The sequence below is a fragment of the Amyelois transitella genome, chromosome 15, assembly GCF_032362555.1.
Source record: "Amyelois transitella isolate CPQ chromosome 15, ilAmyTran1.1, whole genome shotgun sequence".
NCBI lineage: Eukaryota > Metazoa > Arthropoda > Insecta > Lepidoptera > Pyralidae > Amyelois > Amyelois transitella.
In genome coordinates this window covers 4,089,125-4,110,745 of record NC_083518.1, presented here as the reverse complement: position 1 = coordinate 4,110,745, position 21,621 = coordinate 4,089,125, and the positions used below count along the sequence as shown (strand labels likewise).

Below are 21,621 nucleotides of genomic sequence, written 5' to 3'. Positions count from 1 at the left end.
AAGTAAAAATGATAAATTAAAAATGAGAAATGATAAGAGAGGCTTGGGCCAAACAATACTTCACAACAGTCGGCAGTATTATCAAAAATTGGTGAGTGAGTATAAACCAAAAAACCTTTCTAAGGAGATCAAGTTAGGAAAGAAATACAAAGATGGAAGTAATAATGAAAATATATTACAAACTAGTACAGTTCAGACAAGCCCGAGTACAAAGTACCCTAAGCAATTGCATAAGGGAAAAAGAAAGCTTTTAAGTAAAACCCAAATTACTGAAAAGTAAATTAAAATATAATGAAACTTTTTTGTTGTTCTTAAGTTTTCTTTAATTTTGATTGTCAACATTTATATTAATAGAGTTGTGTTTATTGGTGAATCATGTGTTATTTTCAATATTTAAAAATTACTAATTGTATTTAGTTTCATTTTCAGTTGAATTTAAATTGTTTTATATTTGTAGCAGCTGCCATACATACTTTCGATGGCGTGTAGGGTCCATCTGAAAAATTACAGTTAAATTTTCTGGGATTATGACAAAAAAAATACCAGCCTACAATAGACTTTTATGCAGTGTTGACAAATTTCAAATTTGTACCCAGTCCACTCTAAAACCTTTTTACTATATTCGGAACCCGAATGAAAAGTTAACTCAGGTACTACTCATATATGTGGTATTTGTTTCGCTTGTATTAAAACTGATTGCCGTTGCTTCGTCCTCAATTTAGTTTTTAACTATGCCAGATTGTCGTATTTTTCATGAAAATAGTCTCAGAAATTTTAGTTTTTTGCTAGTGTCAATCAATACGTATCTAATATTCTATTACTCTCTCTCATCTCTCACAGAAGTGTTTCGGGTCCCGGGGTTTTCCTAACATTCTACTACTTTAACCTAAAAATTATTTCTTGCTACTGGCATGGAAATGAAGCTTCACGAAAAGTTAACATTTTTATTTTTATTTTGCATAATAAATTTCACTAGGTAAACTTACCTATTTCAAACCAGTCAGTCGAATGAATCCCACTATGTGCTCGTGCTGCAACTAAGGCTTCTCTAATAGCAAACGTCAAAGATACCGCCATGCACATAGGTGGTTCGCCTATAGCTACAAAAAATACGTTACAACTATTGGTTAATCGTACTGTATAATCCATACCTTTACTAATCAAACTATTAAATATTATAAAAGGAAGAGTAAAATGTGTAGTAAAAATATAGTATATTTTTGTAATTTTTGGTTTTCAGTTCATTCAGCAAAGTAATTAAATTGTAGCAAAAGTTATTTATATATTTATTAAAACAAATAGCCATACCTTTGGATCCAAAAATAACGTCATTAGAAAAAGAGTCTTTTTTGAAATAAATTCGAAAATCAAATGGTATATCTCTAGCCTGAGGTACATAATAATTCCAAGTTCTATCAGTCAACAATTCGCCGGTACCACTATCGTAAACTAGGTCTTCTGTCAACCAGTATCCAATACCCATTACAAATGCTCCTTCTACCTAAATTCATCGATAATTAATCAAACATAATAATAATATTAAATATGTAAAATCTTTGATACCATAATTACTAATACCTGTCCAACATCAATTTTTGGGCTAACACTTTGACCAGCATCTTCCAATAAATCAACTCTTAGTATTTCAGATTCTCCAGTCAGAATATCAACTTCAACTTCAGATAATGTTACACCATATACATTATAATACTGCAAGTTTAGTGCAACAAAACCATGAGATTGTAGATCAATATTAGCGTCAAAGGCTTTTTGAATGATTTCTGCCCATGTTGCATTTTTCATATCTTTAATAATAGGTTCTAATCTTTCTAGTAGTTGTTTGCACGCCCTATGAACACCTACAATAATATTTTGGCTTGTAATACTGCCACCAGATGTAGAACCATTTGGAGCTGCTATTGTATTTGTTGCTTTAACTTGAATTTTGTCCAGAGGAATATTAAGTAAGTAAGCGCAAACCTGAGCAGCTTTTGTATTGATACCTTGTCCCATTTCTACACCACCATGTGTTATAGCAACGGAACCATCTCCATGATATACTGATATGTTAATATCAAAATAACGTGGCTCGTCATGCACCCAACGTAGAAAGGAAAATCGTAGACCTCGTTTCTTCCATCTATTGGTCGAATTAAAATTATTTACATTTATTCGCCTCTGAATATAGTCAGAGTTGAGTTTGAGCGTTTCGTACATTTCTTTAAGGACTCCATGCGTTTTATAATCTAAATTTGATAAACGAACCTCAGCTGGATCTTTAGATACTTCGTAAGATATTCGCTCCATTATCTTTTCCACCATAGCAATAGTTTCTAATGTTGCTGTAGGTATATATAAGTTCTTGTTAATATCACATTGAGTTAAGTTCTAACAAATTATACAATATTTTTACAACAAAATCATCTCACCTGGAGAACGGCACCACGTATTTTTCGCGGTATCGGTTGTACAATCGTAACACTTAAAATTCCATGTTGACCCATCGTAGCAGGTGTTATATATTTTTGCGCCTAATATTGCGAGTTGTTCATTCACTGTGTATCCGTTATCTTCAAATATATTGAAGTCCATGTACTGTATTACTCCATCATTATTGATTGCAACCTATGAATTTCTTAATGAGATCCTTGATAGCAAAATCTCGATGTAGATTTTAACTAACAATTTTTTAAGGCAATCATGGTAGTGAAAAAAGGTTTACCTCAAAATCTGCGGAACAAGGGAATCTTTTCCCTATAGCTCTCATTGTTGTTGTTATAGACTGTATAAAACGACATGGTTTATTTAGCTTAAATGCCACTAAACTACACGCAGCAGCTACTTGGGTTGACCGAGTTATTTTTATTCCGTAAGCACCACCTAAACGCCGAACGTAAACATCTACTCTAAAAGGAATTCAAACAATAAATATAAAGAATATACAAACTAACTATACATATTCTGTTACATAGAAATATTAAAAGGAAATATTTTTTCTTTATAAGGTTCGATTTTGATAGAATTTTACTTCAGAAGTAACATTTGTGTCATAGCTATTTTCTCTAGGGTAAAAATGTCTCTTATTCCTACAAATATTATAAATGCGAAAGTTACTCCGTCTGTCCATCTGTTACGCTTTCACGTCTTAACCACTGACCTAATTTTAATGAAATTTGGTAAAGAGATATAATCGACCCTAAGGAAAATATGGGCTACTTCTTATTGCGAAATAAGAAACCACGCGAAGTCGAGGCCAAGAGCTAGTATTGTACCAGTAACTTGTACAAGTATATTTCAATGTATTTGTATGTATTCTTACACAGATTTTAAAACTTACCTATTCTGATGTATATTCAAAACTTTAGAAATAATTATTTGCACTGCATCCGGCCACTGAGTTGTAGCATAAACTTCATAATTATCTTCAACGGGATAAGTAACACATGCAATGTTTTCCATGGTAAAATGATATTGTCCGTAAATGGTTTCACTATGTTTTATAACATGAGCTATCTCATTTCCTTTATTAGAAGCATCATTTGATTTAACTAGCATTAGTCTATTTGGATCTTTCTTTGTTTTCTTCACGTCGATTTCGGGTTTCTTGATATTGGTGTAGCTAACCTCAACCACTTTTGCCGCTCTATCAGCTATTTCTTGCGATTGAGCTACTACTATTGCTATAGGCTGATTGTAATATTTTATTTGGCCACTGCATAGAATCTCTTCATTTCTTTTAATTGTTGGTTCATTTGTGGGCGTGAACGAATTCAAACCGGGTATGTCTTTTGCGGTGTAAAAAGCAATTACTCCTGGTATATTCTGGAAGTGAAGATATATTCAATAACAATATTAATACTTATTATTTTTACTATGACCATAAAGATAGCAAGAAATTAAGAATACCTACTAAAGCCTTTTCCGGATGAATAGATACTATATTTCCGAGTGGTACAGTGCTTAGTACAAATGCTGCGTGCACTTCGTGTGGTAATTCAGGTTCATCATAGGTGTAAGTTGCTTCACCGGCACATTGAATCTGTAATAAGCAAAACTTATCAGTATTGGTCTATGTAATTTTACTATAATTGTCTTCAGAAATTCGGAAGGTAATAAAGCCTTAAGATATTATTAATGTTATATTTTAAGGAATATATGTGTATGTATATCTTTTTTTATTTAAATACTCACTAATGCATCTTTTTTGATAACTGGTTCTGTCAATGGCCACAGTTCTGGTTTTGTATCGTATAGCTGACTTCCTTTCGATATAATCCTCGATTCTCGAAGATCTGTTTTTCCAGACTGATAAATACTGTTTACCATTTCTTCAGGACATAACGTGAGTAGACCCTGTTTACATACAGCAAGTCTTTTTTAAAATTAATCATTATCACTGTTAGTAGAATTGCATTCAAATTGCATACAACTTTACATACAATTTTTAATGTTTTTATAATATTTTCACAAAAATGCTAAACTATAGATGATATCTATTTCTTAAGGTTTAGCCTTAAAGGGCGAATCTAAAGAATAAGTATTGACAGTTTGTACCTTATAAAAAAGAGCTAACGCTAATTGTTTTCTGTAAGGTGCAGGTGGCTCCGGTGGATTTTCTTTTACAATCAACTCTCTTTGTAAAACATCCAAAGCCGATTGCAATGTTTCATTAAGGAATAACGATTTGCCGATTAAAGATTGTTCCGTCGCTTTTGCCCTCGAAAATCTTGAGGAAAGTCCTCCAAAAACTATTCTAGCTGAAATCACTTTATTATCATACTTGTATTTGTAACAAAAGCCAGCGTTAACTGTAGCATGTGCGTTCTGGGCTCGAGGCGTAGTCTGAAAAAAATATACAAAATCTAGTCTATCCCACTAGTCCCATTGTGACAAGTGAGACGATTATTTCATTTAAAGAGGAAATATTAATCTAGTCTTGTTTCATCTTCTATTATGAAAAGAACTTGGGTGAATGAGTGGTGATCGGTGGATGTAAGAAAAACCATAATGAAATAATATATATGGTACAAATTATACACATAGATTTAACCTGGAAATAATTTTAACTTGTATCACTTTTACGAGTTCCTCAAATCAACGATACTATATTTTATAATAAATTCTTAAATGGATAAACATCCAAGACCAAAAAATAATATAAAAGTAATAATCATGTATAGCAAATTAATTTCGGGTGAAAATATAGGAAACGTCTGTAATATGCATAAAAAAAAGGAAAACGAAGTGATTTTATAATTATATACCTTAAATGTAACGACTTTGTAGTCGCTACTCAATGGTGGTAACAAAACATTGAATATGACTTTTCCTCTAATATCTGTTCTCAAAAACTCTTGCATCGAAACTTTTTGACTGCTGGAACCACCACGACCAACTAAGAAAATAAATAACTGTGTAAGTAATATTCAAACGCTTTTGTATTATTATTATTTTAATAAGATACTAAAATAGAGCAGCAGAAAGGTATCCAAAGTTTATAACTCATAAGCGGAAGATACTTACCAGTCGAAACTATGCTTACCAATAAAAAATTTCAATTACTGGAGCTGCTATCGATTCATATCAGTGTAATTAAAATTATAATTTTGTTAAAAAAATTAATATTTTAACAGTTCCGTAGCAAACAAAGTAGGTTTATTATCAGATCGGTTTCACTGGTAAGTCTAATGGAATTAAAAGTCCCAGTATTTTTATTAGTAAGTTTATAGAGAAGAAAAATACGTATAGTTCATTGGTAAGACTAGTATACTACCACTCCTAATGTAGGAGACAACAATGTTAGGTTTGTTTACCTCTTATAAGTCAACCATCTAACAATAATCAAACAAAACAATGATTACATATTTACGGGGTTAGTATTTGTGATACTTACGGATAGTAATATACGCGCCGACAGTTTCTAATAATAAATAAATATCTGACGCAAATTCATTATGATAATATTTTAACATCAAATTTCCAGCAATAGTGCCCAACTGAAAAAAGGAGAGTGAAAGTGTTACCATTGAAATTAGATTAAGCAATATTTTAGTGTATGAGACATATGTCCCACACACAAAAAAAAAATACGGACAAAATTAGCACTTGCAGTTTGCTTAGAAATGATTTATACGTTACATGAAAGCACCAAAGTACAAATGATGTACGTAAATTTCTGTAGAGTTTCTAGAAGTTAATTTAATATCTTACATTTCGAACGGCAATATGAGCTACTCTATGTAGATGACGTACGAAAGCTTCAAGATATGCGAATTCTTCAGTTTTAGACATCATTTCACAAATATTTAAGAACTCTGTAAGCGTTGTTCCTGCTCCAATTATCAGATTTTGATCGACTTTGTATCCTTTCAATGCACTAACGCCACTTATATCAATGAGTAGTTGTGGATACTCAAATATTGGATAAGCACCTAGAAAACATGTAAAATTATTTGTAGAATATTTGAATAGTTTGAATAATTTTAATTTCTAAATCAAGGTATCGCTAATGTCTATCGCCCAAATTAATTCTTAAATGACTATGTGTTTTCTTATTTAAAATTTACTTTCCCTGAAGCTGATTTATTCAATGGACTTACCTTTTGCGGTATTCCCAGCTACCAACATATAAGAGGCATAGCCTCTTTTGCTTAAAGCATTAAAAATATCATCGACCTCTTCTGCTCTCACCCAGTTCTTTCCATCATCTAATGTGAATTCTATAATTTTATTTTCTGTGATGTCACTTTTTGTAACAATACACCAATCTCCTGTGTTAGCATTAGAATTCATTGTTTTATTTACACTTTGACATGGAGACAAATCTTCTATATCAGGAACAGAGTATTCCGGAGCATCTTTAGCAAATTTCTTGAAGGCTTCCAGGATTGGTCTATAGCCTGTACATCTGCAAACATTGCTTCCGAAAGATTTTTCAATTTCAAGCGCAGATAGTTCCTTTTTGTTTTCAAGTAAACTGGAATTTAAATCAGGGAGATTAATTGATTCGTAATAACTTATGATTTACTTACTAATTCGCTGTGGTATTTGGAGCTTATGGGATAAAAAATCCATGCTTATATTAAAAATGCAAAAATCTGCCTGCTAGGCTTTTACAGCTAATGCAATTTACTGAATCCAAAAGTTAATACTACGAAACAGTATTTTTGCCATAGAACTTAAATGATTTTTAATGTCACAATGTCTATAATGTAACAGATAGGTAGTTATTTTTCTTACGAAAAAATTCGTTAACCTGTATAACGCCATAACCCATCCTGGGCTACAGTATCCACACTGGGAGCCATTGTTTTCAGCAAGTGTCTTCTGAATGGGACTGTAACCATCAAGCCTGTTGCCAACTTTTTCTATAGTAGTGATATCCCAATTGTAACAAGACGTCACCGAAACAAGACACTGAAATTTGTAAAACAATTTTTAACTAAATAACCCATCGTATCGTTTATGTATCAAAGGTGGTATATTTGTTGGTGGAGCGGACTGTACAGCCGAATCTACTTGTAGGAAGCTGAATGAAAGAATCGGACGCTGAAGCCATATGGTATATTCTTATAAAGTGTATACGAAAATAAACGAGATTAACGTTTATTTGCTTTTATACGGCCGAGGCCGATCGTTGCTTTTTCTTTGCAGTCTTTGAGCTTTGCAGTCTTTGCGAGACTGTTGACTCTGTCTACCTCACAGAGGATATAGCCGCGATGTTACTTTTATTTATACGCATGTGCCTTTTTTTTGTATATTTTAGAAAGAAATCACCTACTTGGTTTTTAGTTAATATCCTAATCTTGATTTCATTACTCAGCTGTAACACAGTTTAGGACTGGACGTGGCCTTTCAGTGCTTCAGAACTTCCAACGTAGTTTATAATGGAATTTCGATATATATCTAAGTTTGTGTTTTACTAGTGCCGTGTGGTTCCCGGCACCAATATAAAAAAGAATAGAACCACTCCAATAGACTAAGGGATAGGCTTATAAACTTGGGATATTTTTTTAGGTGATGGGCTAGCAACCTATCACTATTTGAAACTCAATTCTATCATTAAGCCAAACAGCTGCACGTGGCCATTCAGTCTTTTCAAGACTCTTGGCTCTGTCTACCCCGCAAGGGATATAGACATGACCATTTATATGTATGTATGTATGTTATTTTTTGCTACCTTACCGTATTAACAGACATAACATTAGCACCAGGTTTTCTCCGTACAGCTACTATGCATGCTCCGCACCCTCCTTGGCGGCACATGAACTTAGTTCCTTTCAGACCAGCATTCTGCCTCACGAAATCCAATAATGTCACATCTGATGAAACTTCTTCTCCCACTGCGAATTTATATAGGTATACTCATATATATTAGAATACAATTCGATTACTAAGACATTATTTAAGTAAAATTTACGTAATATGATCCAAATCAAAAACATGAAATTGAGATAGGTATTACTATCTATTACTATTTGATCTCATTTTCATCAGTAAGCCATACTGCACGTTGTCATAGTTTTTTCAAAACACTCTTGGCTCTGTCTACCCTGTAAGGTATCTATGTTGTAACACAACTGCCTACCTAGTTCTTCAAGAACTATATAGCTCTGAGAAGATCATCTCTTAATTTCTTCAATTTTATTGGTTTGTGGGATTAGTGACAAAAGAACGAAAACTCTATATTCTGTATGATTGTCAGAGTTTATAATTTATTATGAATATTGACGGGAGACAATAAAAAATAATAATTGTTTAATGTATTTTTAGTCATGACAACCAAATACTGACTGACACCAACAACATTTGATGGTTTCAAGAAATGGAAACATATCTTACAAAAATAGATATTGTGGCGAGATATATATATAATCCTAAATCACTTTTGTCATAATTTTCACTAGAACAACCAGGATTAAACAACGAGCCTTGAATAATTACATCTTTCTTAGATATCTCTATCAGTTCGTTGTTCAAATTTTAAAATGCCCTTGAGTACTTCTCTAAATTCGGTTTTTTTTTTACGAAAAACACGATTTTTAAAATCAAAGACTTAACTACAAGACCAATAATATAACATACCTAATTGTATTTATAATTCTTCAAACTTACTACATTAACCAGTTATAAGCTTAAAAACATAAGTCTTACACACTCGTCTTTAAAATAAACATAAAATTATAAGTCAAATACCAACATGTCTTTCAAATCTTGTAAGTTGCTGATATAACAAATTTCTTCAAGAAGTAATGTCACGTGCTTATTTTAACGCAATAATGTTTAAAATAAATATATCTTACCTGTATATTCTTTCCCATTTATTTTGAAACGTATGCGATTTACGTCTGCCATCGTCTGCGATAAAAAATCGAATGAAGAATTTTAATACCTATATATCTACTACTACTAATCGTTTAGGTATATTTTAATATGTATCTAACAAAATACTTTTACAGAGTAATCAAATAGGTTCAAGTGAGCGAGTTACGCACGGAATACGAAAAACAAGGTAAAAAAAAGCATATGTATGACGCACACTAAATAATTATATTTACTATTTGTATTTTTAAAAATAAAGTTTCTACTTAATCTAGTTTATGCCGTGTGTTTCCTGATAAGTTGCCGGTCAGGTATACGTACATACAGATATATAATAACGTCCTTATACCTTACGGGGTAGACAGGGTCAACAGCATTGTAAAAAATGAAAGGCCCGTTCAGCTGTATAGCTTAGTGATAGAATTGAGATTCAAATAGTGATAGTTTGTAAGCTCATCGTCTAAAAGAAGAATCCCAAGTAATTAACTAACTTTGATTTAATAAGAGACGTTCTGGTAAAGGATCAGGTTAACCGTACCAGTTATGGTACTCTGAACCGATAGCTTACAAGAAGCTACCAACAAATATATAGTCTCTGCCTACCCCTACAGGTAATAGTCATGATATACGAGTATGCATGTTTAGTTTTCTGCTACGTTTACCCCGTCGATGTCGTAACAAACGATTGGGGAGTAAGGACTTAACCTTTTAATACCTGGATTGTGGTCGTAGACCCCGGATATCAGGGTGGATGCAACAAGAACAAGTTTCGGGAGGATGAAGAAGATGACTGCCGAAGTAAATCTATATCAAGATATTATATTTTGCAATTTTTTTAAGTCAGATTAATTTTTTGTTAGTTCCATTTGTTTTACTTTCCAAAAATGTTTAGTTAGTTAAGAAAAATATGAACATGTGATACCTTCATACATACCTACTTAAAAATCACGTCTCTATTCTTTATGGGGTATACACTTAAACAGAGCCAACAATCTTGCAACTTGATATTATAAAAAAACCTTTCATTATTCTTACTTTTATTTAATTACTATTAATAATGATTCAGTAAACACGTGACAAAAGACCTAGTCTCTAAATCTAGTAAAACTTAAAATCTTCTATTTTTGTTTTCGCCAGCATGCAAATTTTGTCGGTGGTAAATGGTCCCTCTGTAAATAAAAAAAAATGTATTTAATACAGACACATATAATAGCACCTTAGTAGCGTAGGTCAGCACTAAACTGGTACTTTAAAATACCTGAGGCATATGGTTAAAGGCGTGACATTTATTTTTGAACGTTCGAAAACAAAAGTATCTCGAAATTACTGAACAAAGATCGCCAATTGTGAAGTAGGCACTGCTTTGATCGCTTCAGAATTATGCACTCGATTAAAGTTTATTTGCTATACATACATTCAAACTGACCCAACCCTTAAAGCATAGCACGCGAGACGGCGATTTATCGCGCGAAAAACCATTGCTGTACCGTTTTACGTCATAATAAAAAGTGAAATAGCAATTGTTTGTCGCGCGATAAAAACGGCGCGCGGCGTCCCGTTTCCCATGCTACGGGAGCAGGTTGCATTGATAGTCTATAGTATATATACCAAATCTAAGTATATTACATGGATAGAAAATTTAATGACACATCAATGCACAGCGAACCGCATTATTGAGAACTACAAGAAGAACTACAGATTTGTAATTCGGCATGTACATACTTTCGTGGTATAAGGAAGGGTGCACAATGAGAAGATTTTCGAAATTAGCGCGAGATGAGAAATTTGCGGGATTTGTCGCGTTACGCAGATAGAGGTGCGACTCTAGTAATAATATAAGACTAACCTATAGGAAACCATTCTGTTGTAGGTATGCCAGAATCACGACGAGCAGCCGCGATTGCTTCTTTAATAGCCAAAGCTACAACTACAGACAGACACATTGGTGGCTCACCAGTGGCTGCAAGAAAAAAAATATTAAAATTACCTATCATATTTTTCAATCTTCTAACGTAATTTTGACCTTCCAATAAGTATTTAGGTACGGTACCAACATCATTGTTATGAAACAACATTATTATGGTAGTTTAAGCTAAATGTCCTAATGATTTTTCAATCATCAGTTCTTTAATCATGTTAGTGTTTTAAGTATACCTTATGATTATTTTGATTTCGGAAGCCGTGAAGCGTGATTTCCGCTTCAAGGTGTTTTAAACTGCAGTTATGGTAATGAGTTTGGAATACAATATCATTAGTCGTAAAATTGAAATCTGTACCTTTAGACCCAAGAAGAATTTCATTGCTAAACGACTTTTTTCTTAAAAACACTCTAAAGTCTTGTGGTATATCTCTCGCCTGAGGTACGTAATAATTCCATGTTCGGTCTGTTTGTATGTTTCCTGCAGCATCATATTTTATGTTCTCACTTGTCCAGTAACCCTGGCCCATTATGAAAGCACCTTCGACCTAGAAAAAAGTATGAAAAATATTCTATATTTAGAATTATTTTAGTAAGTTAGTAGTGTTAAACTCAATCTCAATCAAGATTGAGATAAATCTCAATAAAGATTGTGATTAAGGTTGTTAGTTATGTGAGATTGAGGATGTTTGTTATGTGTAGATTGGGACTGATGACGGGAAGAAGAATTTTCATATTTCCTTTCTTAAATAGTCTTACACACGTGGAGTATAGCAAAAAGCTAATAATAATTGGGTCGTATGTACGGCGATATTTTTTTTTCTTATTTATACTTGTCAATCATATAGAACCATATTTACCTGCCCAATATCAATTTCAGGATTGACACTTCGTCCTACATCTTGCAATATGTCTACCCTCCGAATTTCAGATTCACCAGTTAAGACGTCAACTTCTACCTCAGCAAAGGCTACTCCATAAATATTATAAACCTGTGCATCAGTCACACGTACAAATCCATGAGCCTGCAAATCTACTTCAGCAATATATGCTGCTTCTATCAGCTCTTCCCAAGTAGGATTATTCAGTGTAGCTCTGATTGGTTCTAATCTTTTTAACAACTGTTCACAGCATCTTTGTACACCTATGCTGACATTTGATGATGTGAGACTGCCTCCAGAAATAAAACAGTTAGGAGCAATAATAGTATTATTTCCTTTGACTTGTATTTTATCTACGTCAATTTTTAGGAGATAAGCACATATTTGAACTGCCAAAGTATTTACGCCTTGGCCCATGTCAACACCACCATGTGTGATAGCTACAGTTCCGTCTCCATGATAAACAGACATGTTAACATCCAAAAACAGTCCACCAATTGGATTCCACTTAGAAAACGTAGTTCTCAAACCTCTTTTCTTCCACCTGTTTTCTTTATTAAATTTTTGAACTTTCAACTTTCTGTCATCATAGTTGGAATTTGCTTTTAAAGTATCAAACATCTCTTTGATATCCTTGTGTTCAGTATCTAAATTAGCTAGTCTAACATCAACTGGATCTAAAGATAATGCATATGATATATGTTCCATTAATAATTCAGCCATTGCTATTGCTTCTAATGTACCTGTAATTTATATATTCTAATATTAGAACCACTGAATCGTTCTGCATGAATTTATACATAGTGTGAAGTACGCAGAAGAACTTATAGAGCGTGGTACAGAGAACGATTTACTTATCACGCGGGTAAGCTTCAGGCGAATATTATAAATATTTATTTATTGACTACAGTTTCTATATCGGCAATTTACTCACAAAAAACTAAGATATCTGACATAATTTGGTAAAAAATTACCTGGAGATCGAATATAAGTGTTTTTCGCTATATCAGTTATTACATCAAATCCATTAAAATTCCATCTGTTTTTATTGTAACAATTATGATAGAGGTCAGCTCCAAGCATAGACAATGTTTCGTTATATGTATATCCATTTCCCTCATAAGTCTTGTAATTTATGTACTGTATTTCACCAGAAGAATTAACTCCAGCCTATTTAGAGAAATTATGGCAACGATTAGTATATCTGTTTATACTAAACAAAATAAATTATGTTTTAATATTATCAGTACTAAATGTCAAAAATGAGTATTTTAAAATTATTAACTCTTAGTCCGTGTTTATAAATTATATCTTAAAAATTAATGAAGACGTACCTCATACTCATTAAGACAATCGTATCTTTTACCGACAGCTTTCATATTGGTAGTTAGCGACTGTATAAACCGACACGGTCTGTTAAGTTTCGTTACTACAAGGCAACAAGCAATTGTGCTTTGAATAGAGCGAGATATCTTCAAACCATATGCTCCACCCAAACGACGAACATAAACATCAATTCTGAAAAAAATATATTCATAAACGTTATGCATAAAAATAATTAAAACTTTTATGAATTGTTGAAAACATTGAACCGATTAATGAATTCTTATAATTGTCACAAAACTTTACAGAAATAATAAACAGACATAAATATTTGATTGATTGATAAATTGACTCACCTGTTTTCATCCATTTTCAAAGCTCTTGATATCATCAACTGAGTCCCGTCTAGCCATTGGGCTGCCGAATGAACTTCTAACCCTTGCTCAGTTGGCCGAGTCACACATACTAAAGTCTCCATGCACATATGATACTGATATAATATATGGTTAGCGCCACTTACTACTTTTTTAACATCGCTACCTTTATCTGTAGCAATTTCACTTTTAAATGATTTCAATCTCTTTTGATCGTTCTTTGCTTCTTTTAAATTTATTACAGGCTTTTTGGTACCACTGTAGTTAACTTTTACAAGTTTAGCTGCCCTGTCAGCTAGATCTCTCGATTCAGCCACAATGATTCCTATGGGTTGATTATAATACTTTACTGTTCCATCACATAGAATTTCTTCGTTATTTGAATATAATAGAGCTTCCGCTGGTGTAAAAGAGTTTAATCCTGGAATATCTTTTACCGTGTAAAATGCCAAAACCCCAGGTTTGCTCTGTGAAATTAAGGAAGGAACACATGTAAAATTATGATATCGAAATTAATAATATTCATAAATCATATTATATCTGTTTTTTTTTATCTTTTAATCCTTAAACTGATTAAAAGCTTTTGAGATTTTGCGATTGCGATAGATTTTTTAAACTGATCCATTTTATTTGTATGGATGAAACTAATAAATACCAATGCTTCTTTAGAATCAATGTTGTCTATTTTTCCATTAGAAACAGTGGCAAGAACGAATGCGGCAAACACCTCCCTCGGAAAAGATGGTAAGTCTTCTGTATATTCGGCTTCTCCTGAGCACTGGATCTAGAATCACATACATCTCAAGTTTTAAAATCAATGTTCACTTTCAAAAATAGTGAAGTTGCTAAAAAATAAATTAATAATTAATTAGTCAGTCGCGTTAATATGTCAAGCATAAGAAGTTATAACTGTAATTCTGGTATTGGTTTCAAGTCTATGTGATTATTGTATTTTGAGATTTAAATTTGGGTTAAAATGATATTAGTAAAAAAAGGTCGGATCAGAATTTATTGAATGTCAAAATGGTAATTGTCTTAAATATGCGGTAACAGGAAAAGTTAAGATCAAAAATCTAAAAACAACTTTTTCCCAAACAGGTCTTTCAATAAATGTACCTAAATTGATTTATATTGGGTTTATATTACAAAAAATATCCAAAATTTCACATGAAATCGTATTATTTGCTAACCAAAGCTTCAATTTTCGGCATGGGTTGGTTGAGCGGCCACAGTGCCGGATTGGTGTCGAATATTTGCCGGGCGTCCGACACCGGACGTGTTTCGTGTAACTTTATTGCGCCCGATTTGAATGGAGCGGCAAGTGAGTTTCCGGGGTATATCGTTAGTAAGCCCTGAAATGAAATAATATTTAACTTAACGTTTTTGATATTCCTTGGTAAAAAACAGTTTGCATTCACGCTTCTCGATCTGACTTTAAACTATGTAACATCATTATGTCGGTCGTAAGAAGGCAGCAAGTACAGCAATGCTGGTCCTGGATTCAAATGTAAAAAAATGTATGTTATTATTATGTCCATATATCTTAAAATTAAAATCTAGGTCTTCCGGAAAAATGGTAAAATGAAACCGACATGACTACTTGGATAAACTGGCCCTAAGCTTAGTTCTAATACGCCATTAAATATAAAATAAAAGAGGTACGGACTTGACCGAGACTTACTTTGTAAAATAAACCAAGTGCGCATTGTTTTCTATATTCCACTGAAGGTTCTGGTGGTATTTCTGTCACGACCAAATCTTGGTTCAAGACTTTCAAGGCTGCTTGTAATGTTTCATTTGTAAATAATGATCTTCCGAGTAAATATCTTTCAGTTTGATATGCCCGTACAAATGACGGTGATAAGCCACCATACGCTATTCTTGTCTGTAAAACCTGACCATTGCTTCTGAATTTATAAAAAAATCCAGCATTCACTATAGCGTGTGCATTTTGTGATTTGGGCATGACCTGAAAGTTAAAAATTTTAAATTCTGAAGAATATAGGTAATATTTATAAAAAAATAAGATGACAATATTATAGTTCCTTTGCTTAAAATCACTTCAGTAAACATGTTATTACAATTTATATCAAAAGGTACGAATTGCACCTTGCAATGCATATTATTACACAACCATCACATATAAATCAAGTTCTCGTCATACAATGTTCTGAAAACTTATTTAATAAATGGTCCATCTCGATCTGATGGCTTTGATGTCAATCACGTGTTATGTCATGAAGTGATTGAACATGAACCTATATATAAAAAACGCATTAAAAATTTGCAAATATATTGCAATTATAGATTCATTACATAAAATTACATATAACATATAGTCACGTCTATGTCCTACGCGGATATTCACTTACTTTGAAAGTGACGACATGGCATGTTGTATTATTAAGAGGTGGTAAAAGTGCATTCAATATAATTCTTGATCTCATATCTGATTTCAAAAAATTCTCCATCGATACAATTTGTAGAGCACCCCATCTATTTACTGAAAGGATTATTAAGGATTTATTTAATTAGTTATGTCCTTTCTAATATTATAAAGAGAGAATATCTATGTTTGAAAATTGTACTCCAAAAACTGATTGACAGATATTAAAGGATTTTGCCACAAAAAAAGACTACACTTTTAAACGAAACAAATGTATTTTAGATTATGCCTACGGAATCGGGCACTCGGGCAAAAGTCTATTCAATTTTAATTATGCTTGTCAGCAAGGGCTATTAAAAAGTTTCAATAAGTTATAAAATTGTATGTGAATAAGTTAATAATGTCCTTGGAGATCGATAAAATACTGCTAATGCAGTACTTACACAATGTCAACTGTGCGCCGACAGTCTGCAGTAAAAGGAAAACGTCGGACGGAAACTCATTGTGTTGGTGTTTAATCATCAAATTACCTGCCATAGAACCCAGCTGAAAGTGACAAAACTAATTGAGCATTGCATCAATTAAAAACATCGTCGCTATAAAAACCTAAATGAGAAAGATACCTACATACAAATAATCACGTCTGTATTGAAAAGACTGAAAAGCCACATTTAGTTATACGGCTTAATAATCGAATTGAGATTCAAATTAAAATGACAAGTTACTCGGTCATTCTGAAATAAGTCTCAATTTTATATTAGTCTTTCTCTTGATTGGCTTTTACAATTTGCGCGGGGTAAAAAGTTGATAAGTATAACAGTATGGTAACTTGCATTAGAAGATTGTGCTCATATACTTTTAGCGTATCTAAGGTATGGAGTGGCCTATCTTAAAGGACCGAGAACCACATGACACTCATTGCATAAACTTAAATGGGAAAGATAAGTCATAAATTACAGGTTTCCACAACAAAAAAATACCAAGTATATTGGCCTAACATAACATTAACATTTTATCATAACGAATTAACATTTTGTTTTCGTAAGTATTTTTTGTAGGTTGAATTATCGTCAAATAAAAACCTGGTCCTCGGTCGGTAAAGTATTTAAAAAACTACACCTGAATAAATAATGAAGAGAATTAATTAAACAGGTGTTGCTAAGAAAAATAAAAACATTCTAAGAGGAATTTATTGTGTTCTTTTTGGTATGATCTATGTTCATGTCTGACAGAATTGATGAATTGCGATAATATTTTTTTATTACTTTATTTGTTGTCATATGGATTATTTTGTTAAAAATACTTACATTTCTTACAGGAATATGAGCAACTAGTTGAAGATGGTCGTAAAATTGTTTGAGGTAAGAAAAGTATTCATCTTGGCTTTTGATTTCGAAGATGTTCAAAAGTTCTGTCAAAGTATTGCCAGCGCCAATAATCAAATTTTGATCGATGGCATAACCTTTTAATTCGATCACATTACTGATGTCAATTAAAACTCGTGGATATTCATCTATAGGGTAAGCTCCTAAAAATAAATTATCAATGTGTCAAAAACATATTTTTAACGAGTACAAAAAACAAGATTCACCTGATAGTAAGCAGTAGTAACCGCACTGTATCTCTGAAGTTACTAATAAGAAAAATAAAAGTATCCTTTAAAGATACTCTGACTCTGAGGAATAAATAAAAAATTATATATATATCAATTAAGAACGTTAAAGTTAAAGTTAGTTACCTTTAGCCGTATTCCCTGATACTAACATATAGGAATCATCCCCTGTTATCCTTAATACTCGAAAAATGTCACGAACTGTTGGTACTGTAAACCAGTACCTGCCATCTTTTAATTTAATGAAAATATTATTAAAGATATCAACTTCATCCTTTGATAGTAAACACCATTCGTCTTCGTCACAACTGTCTTTATCACTATCTTTATTACATTTCTTTCCAGTTTTACTACAAATAGACAAATCTTCTATATCAGCTATTTTATCTGGAGCATCTTTCGCAAATGTTTTGAACGCTTCGAGTATAGGTCTATATCCAGTACATCTGCAAAGGTTGCTGCCGAAAGATTTCTCTATTTCAAGCATAGTTAATTCCTTTTTCGAATTGAGAAGACTGAAAGATTAAAACGTATGTTACATTTATCTTGAAATGGCATTTTTAAAATGTTAGAAATCTTCACCTGGCTAATGCCAAATTAAAGAAATGAAGCGATTGGTTTTAGTTACAATTTTGAGATATTTGCTGATAATTTTTCCGTTCCTTGTTATTATTTTGGCATAAAACATATACTATTTCATTTAATTTAATTTTGATGAATCTTCTAAATTACATAACCAAATGAAACTAAATATTTTTCTTTATGAGTATACAGCATCAACAAATTTTTACCAACTAATTCATTAAGTCAATGACAAAAGAAACAACAAACAGACAATGTAGGACATTAGGTACGGAATCACATTAATTGCTTATAATTAGCTTAGTCATTAAATTAAAATCCACTTTGATATAAAATATTATGTTATTGATAACCCACAAGTTTTATCTCTATATAAATTGAATTTTACATCACGTTTTGCTATAATTTAATACTATTGTATTGTGCCGTGTGGTTCCCAGCACCAGTACAAAAAAGAATAGAACCACTCCATCTCTTTCCCATGGATGTCGTAAAAGGCGACTAAGGGATAGGCTTACAAACTTGGGATTCTTTTTTAGTCGATGGGCTAGCAACCTGTCACTATTTGAATCTCAATTCTATCATTAAGCCAAATAGCGGAGCGTGGCCTATCAGTCTTTTCAAGACTGTTGGCTATGTATGTATTATACTAAGGATTGCCTGAGGCTTACTCCCGAGAAAAATTTGTTCAGTTGCTTTTCATTTATTCCCAATTCTATTCGAAACTATAAAATTTGACCGTTTGAATGAAATCATCTAAATACCTGTACATTGACATCACCCACCCCGGGGTACAGTACCCACACTGGGTGCCGTTGTGCGCTGCTAATCTCTTCTGAACCTCATGGTAACCTTCCAATTTGTTGCCTACTTTCTCGACCGTCGTGATCTCCCAACCCTGGCAGGATGTCACCGAGACTAAACACTGTAATTGGGATTTCATAATTACTCTTTATCACGCTAGCTGTTTTGGAATTAATTTAGTGAGGAGGATTTGTGAGATAAATCATTGTTTTTTTTTTTCAATATGGAACCTAAAACCATTCCATGGTTTGTCTACGCGCTGCAACAACAAATTTCGTTACAGTACAAATAGGTATCAAAAACGTATATAATATTAAGAACAATTATTTTAAAATCTAGATTGTACTTAACAAGTATTGATCTCTCCCAATTATTTAAGCCCATGCAGAAATCGAAATAACTATTCGATTATATTCAAACTTAATCGAGTAAAACATATATTATTGAGACGTTCAGATGCGGGAATAACAATAAAAGACAGAATTTCTTACTGAATTGACGGCAATTGGCTGAGTACCAGGAGACTTAACAGCAGTGACGATGCAGGCACCGCAACCTCCTTCTCTGCACATGTACTTGGTTCCCCTCAATTCCAGCACATTTCGTATGTAGTCCACCAAAGTGAGTGTTGAACTCACTTCACTGCCAACTGTTAAATTTTGTTTTTAAATAATATACAGATTTAATCATTGAATTATCATCCTTCTAACTCACAGAATTTAAATCATCATTCTCCTTGCGTTTACCTCAGTTCAGTTCTCACCTGTCTGGAGAAGTTTCTTTACTTACAACTTAATCATGTATATTAATTGATAAGTCTAAGGTGACTAATACTATGTATTTACCTCATGAGGTTTTCAATGTCCTGAATATTTATTAAGTGCGAGCGAGAAAGTAATTTATATATTTTCTTCTATGTTAAGTGCATAATTTTGGCGCATATGTAGAGTATGCTCAGATTCAATCTTAAATAATTATTAAATTTGCCAAATATTTATTTTCAGAAGCCGTGCCTTGTTTTCAATTTATTAAAAGTGAATTTAAATAATCAGGTTAACATTACTTAACTAAGTTATAATTAAGTTTAACACGTTAAGTACGTTACTTAATTACTGTGCGCATAACAAAAAAGTGGAACCGTTATAAAATTCAACATTCGTTGCAGTAGGTACAATGATTTTCACCTTTCATTTCATTTAAGAGAAAAAAAGCATCTCATTTTTACCTTTGACTTAATTTAATATTAAATACGTCACTTATAAATTACGCAAATAATTACGAAATTATTAGGAGATTGATCATAAAATGTCCAAGCTCAATTGTTATACATAAGTAAACAAACATTTCTTTTTGGCATATTTGTAAATATTTCTTCAATCTTCAATCAACATTTAGTTTTAAATTTTATTTTCAGTTGGTATTAATTATTATAAGTTGAAAAGGCCATAACTTTACAAAACAATTTAATTATCTAACAAAAACAAATACCTGAATAAGAATTTCCATTGACTTTGAAAGTAACTCTATCAATGTCCAAGCCTTCCATGTCTTCACTACTTTCCGGCTACAGACAGACTGACAGACTGATCACGGAACCGTATCACCTAAATTTCAAACGGGTTATTTTTTATAAAGTGTCCATTATACAAGAGGAAAACTGAATAATGCTCATTTATTTAAATATGTCCGTTAACACTTATATATAAACCGCCATTAACAAAAGAATACAGCTTTTAGCAAATCCCACAGGAACTATTATTTTTACCGGGATTAAAATAATCTTATGTCCTCCTCCAGACTCTTAATTAAATATAACGTGATATTTTCAGAAGATTAATTCAGAAGTTAACCTGTAAAGAGTAAACAATCAAACAAATAGACTTACTTTCGTATAGTAGTTGGGTATAATGATCAATATTTATGATTTATCTAAGAAAAATATTAGTCCCTTGACCTTATCGAGGTTAATTGCAAGAAGCTGTTTACAGGCCGATTGTAAACGGGGAAGGAGATTTATAAAGGACTATCTCCAATAGAGTTCTTGTAGCGATAAGATCGAACTGTACTTTCTATTACTTACTAATGTATTATTTTAGTGTGTATTAAAGAGTATCTATGCATGCATTTATTGTAGGAGTTGATGCGAAAAAAAATGTGTTCCTTTGATAGAAAAATGCATATATTCCTGAAGCCTATTGTAAATTTGAATAATTTAAACGAGAAGTAAATCTTTATCAGGAATGTTAAATCTCTAAAGATTTTGTCTTTGAAGATGTTGTTTCTAAAGGTTGTATGTTGTTGAGGTCATAGCGGAGAAGAAGTGTAGGTGGACGAGGCACATTGCTCGAATGAACCGTGGGCGATGGTCGCGGAGACTGCTCGAATGGCAACTACGTGCATGAGCACGTAGTTGCCACTCG

The 21,621-nt window shown here is 32.5% G+C and overlaps 1 protein-coding gene across 3 annotated transcripts; it reads right to left on the bottom strand.

Annotated features, from left to right (window-relative positions):
- Nucleotides 1–340: 340 nt before the first annotated feature.
- Nucleotides 341–20,887, bottom strand: LOC106135750 (uncharacterized). Of its 3 annotated transcripts, XM_060948051.1 has the most exons (21): nucleotides 20,690–20,887; nucleotides 19,693–19,850; nucleotides 19,162–19,322; nucleotides 17,942–18,330; nucleotides 17,507–17,731; nucleotides 8,185–8,342; nucleotides 7,256–7,416; nucleotides 6,600–6,976; nucleotides 6,211–6,431; nucleotides 5,894–5,996; nucleotides 5,265–5,395; nucleotides 4,555–4,842; nucleotides 4,192–4,353; nucleotides 3,911–4,039; nucleotides 3,338–3,822; nucleotides 2,723–2,906; nucleotides 2,430–2,625; nucleotides 1,579–2,342; nucleotides 1,309–1,501; nucleotides 987–1,100; nucleotides 360–496 (listed from the first exon to the last, which is right to left on the bottom strand). In XM_060948051.1, exons 1-21 carry the CDS (start codon nucleotides 20,745–20,747, stop codon nucleotides 426–428), a joined length of 4,728 nt encoding a protein of 1,575 aa, XP_060804034.1. In that variant the 5' UTR covers nucleotides 20,748–20,887; the 3' UTR covers nucleotides 360–425. The 3 variants fall into 3 exon arrangements, with proteins under 3 accessions (XP_060804033.1, XP_060804034.1, XP_013191578.1); XM_060948050.1 differs by lacking the exons at nucleotides 17,507–17,731; nucleotides 17,942–18,330; nucleotides 19,162–19,322; nucleotides 19,693–19,850; nucleotides 20,690–20,887 and adding exons at nucleotides 9,303–9,357; nucleotides 10,256–10,414 and having other exon boundaries at nucleotides 341–496; XM_013336124.2 differs by lacking the exons at nucleotides 360–496; nucleotides 987–1,100; nucleotides 1,309–1,501; ... (11 more) ...; nucleotides 7,256–7,416; nucleotides 8,185–8,342 and adding exons at nucleotides 10,342–10,490; nucleotides 11,168–11,281; nucleotides 11,598–11,787; ... (7 more) ...; nucleotides 16,190–16,320; nucleotides 16,647–16,749 and having other exon boundaries at nucleotides 17,511–17,731; nucleotides 20,690–20,851.
- Nucleotides 20,888–21,621: the final 734 nt, after the last annotated feature.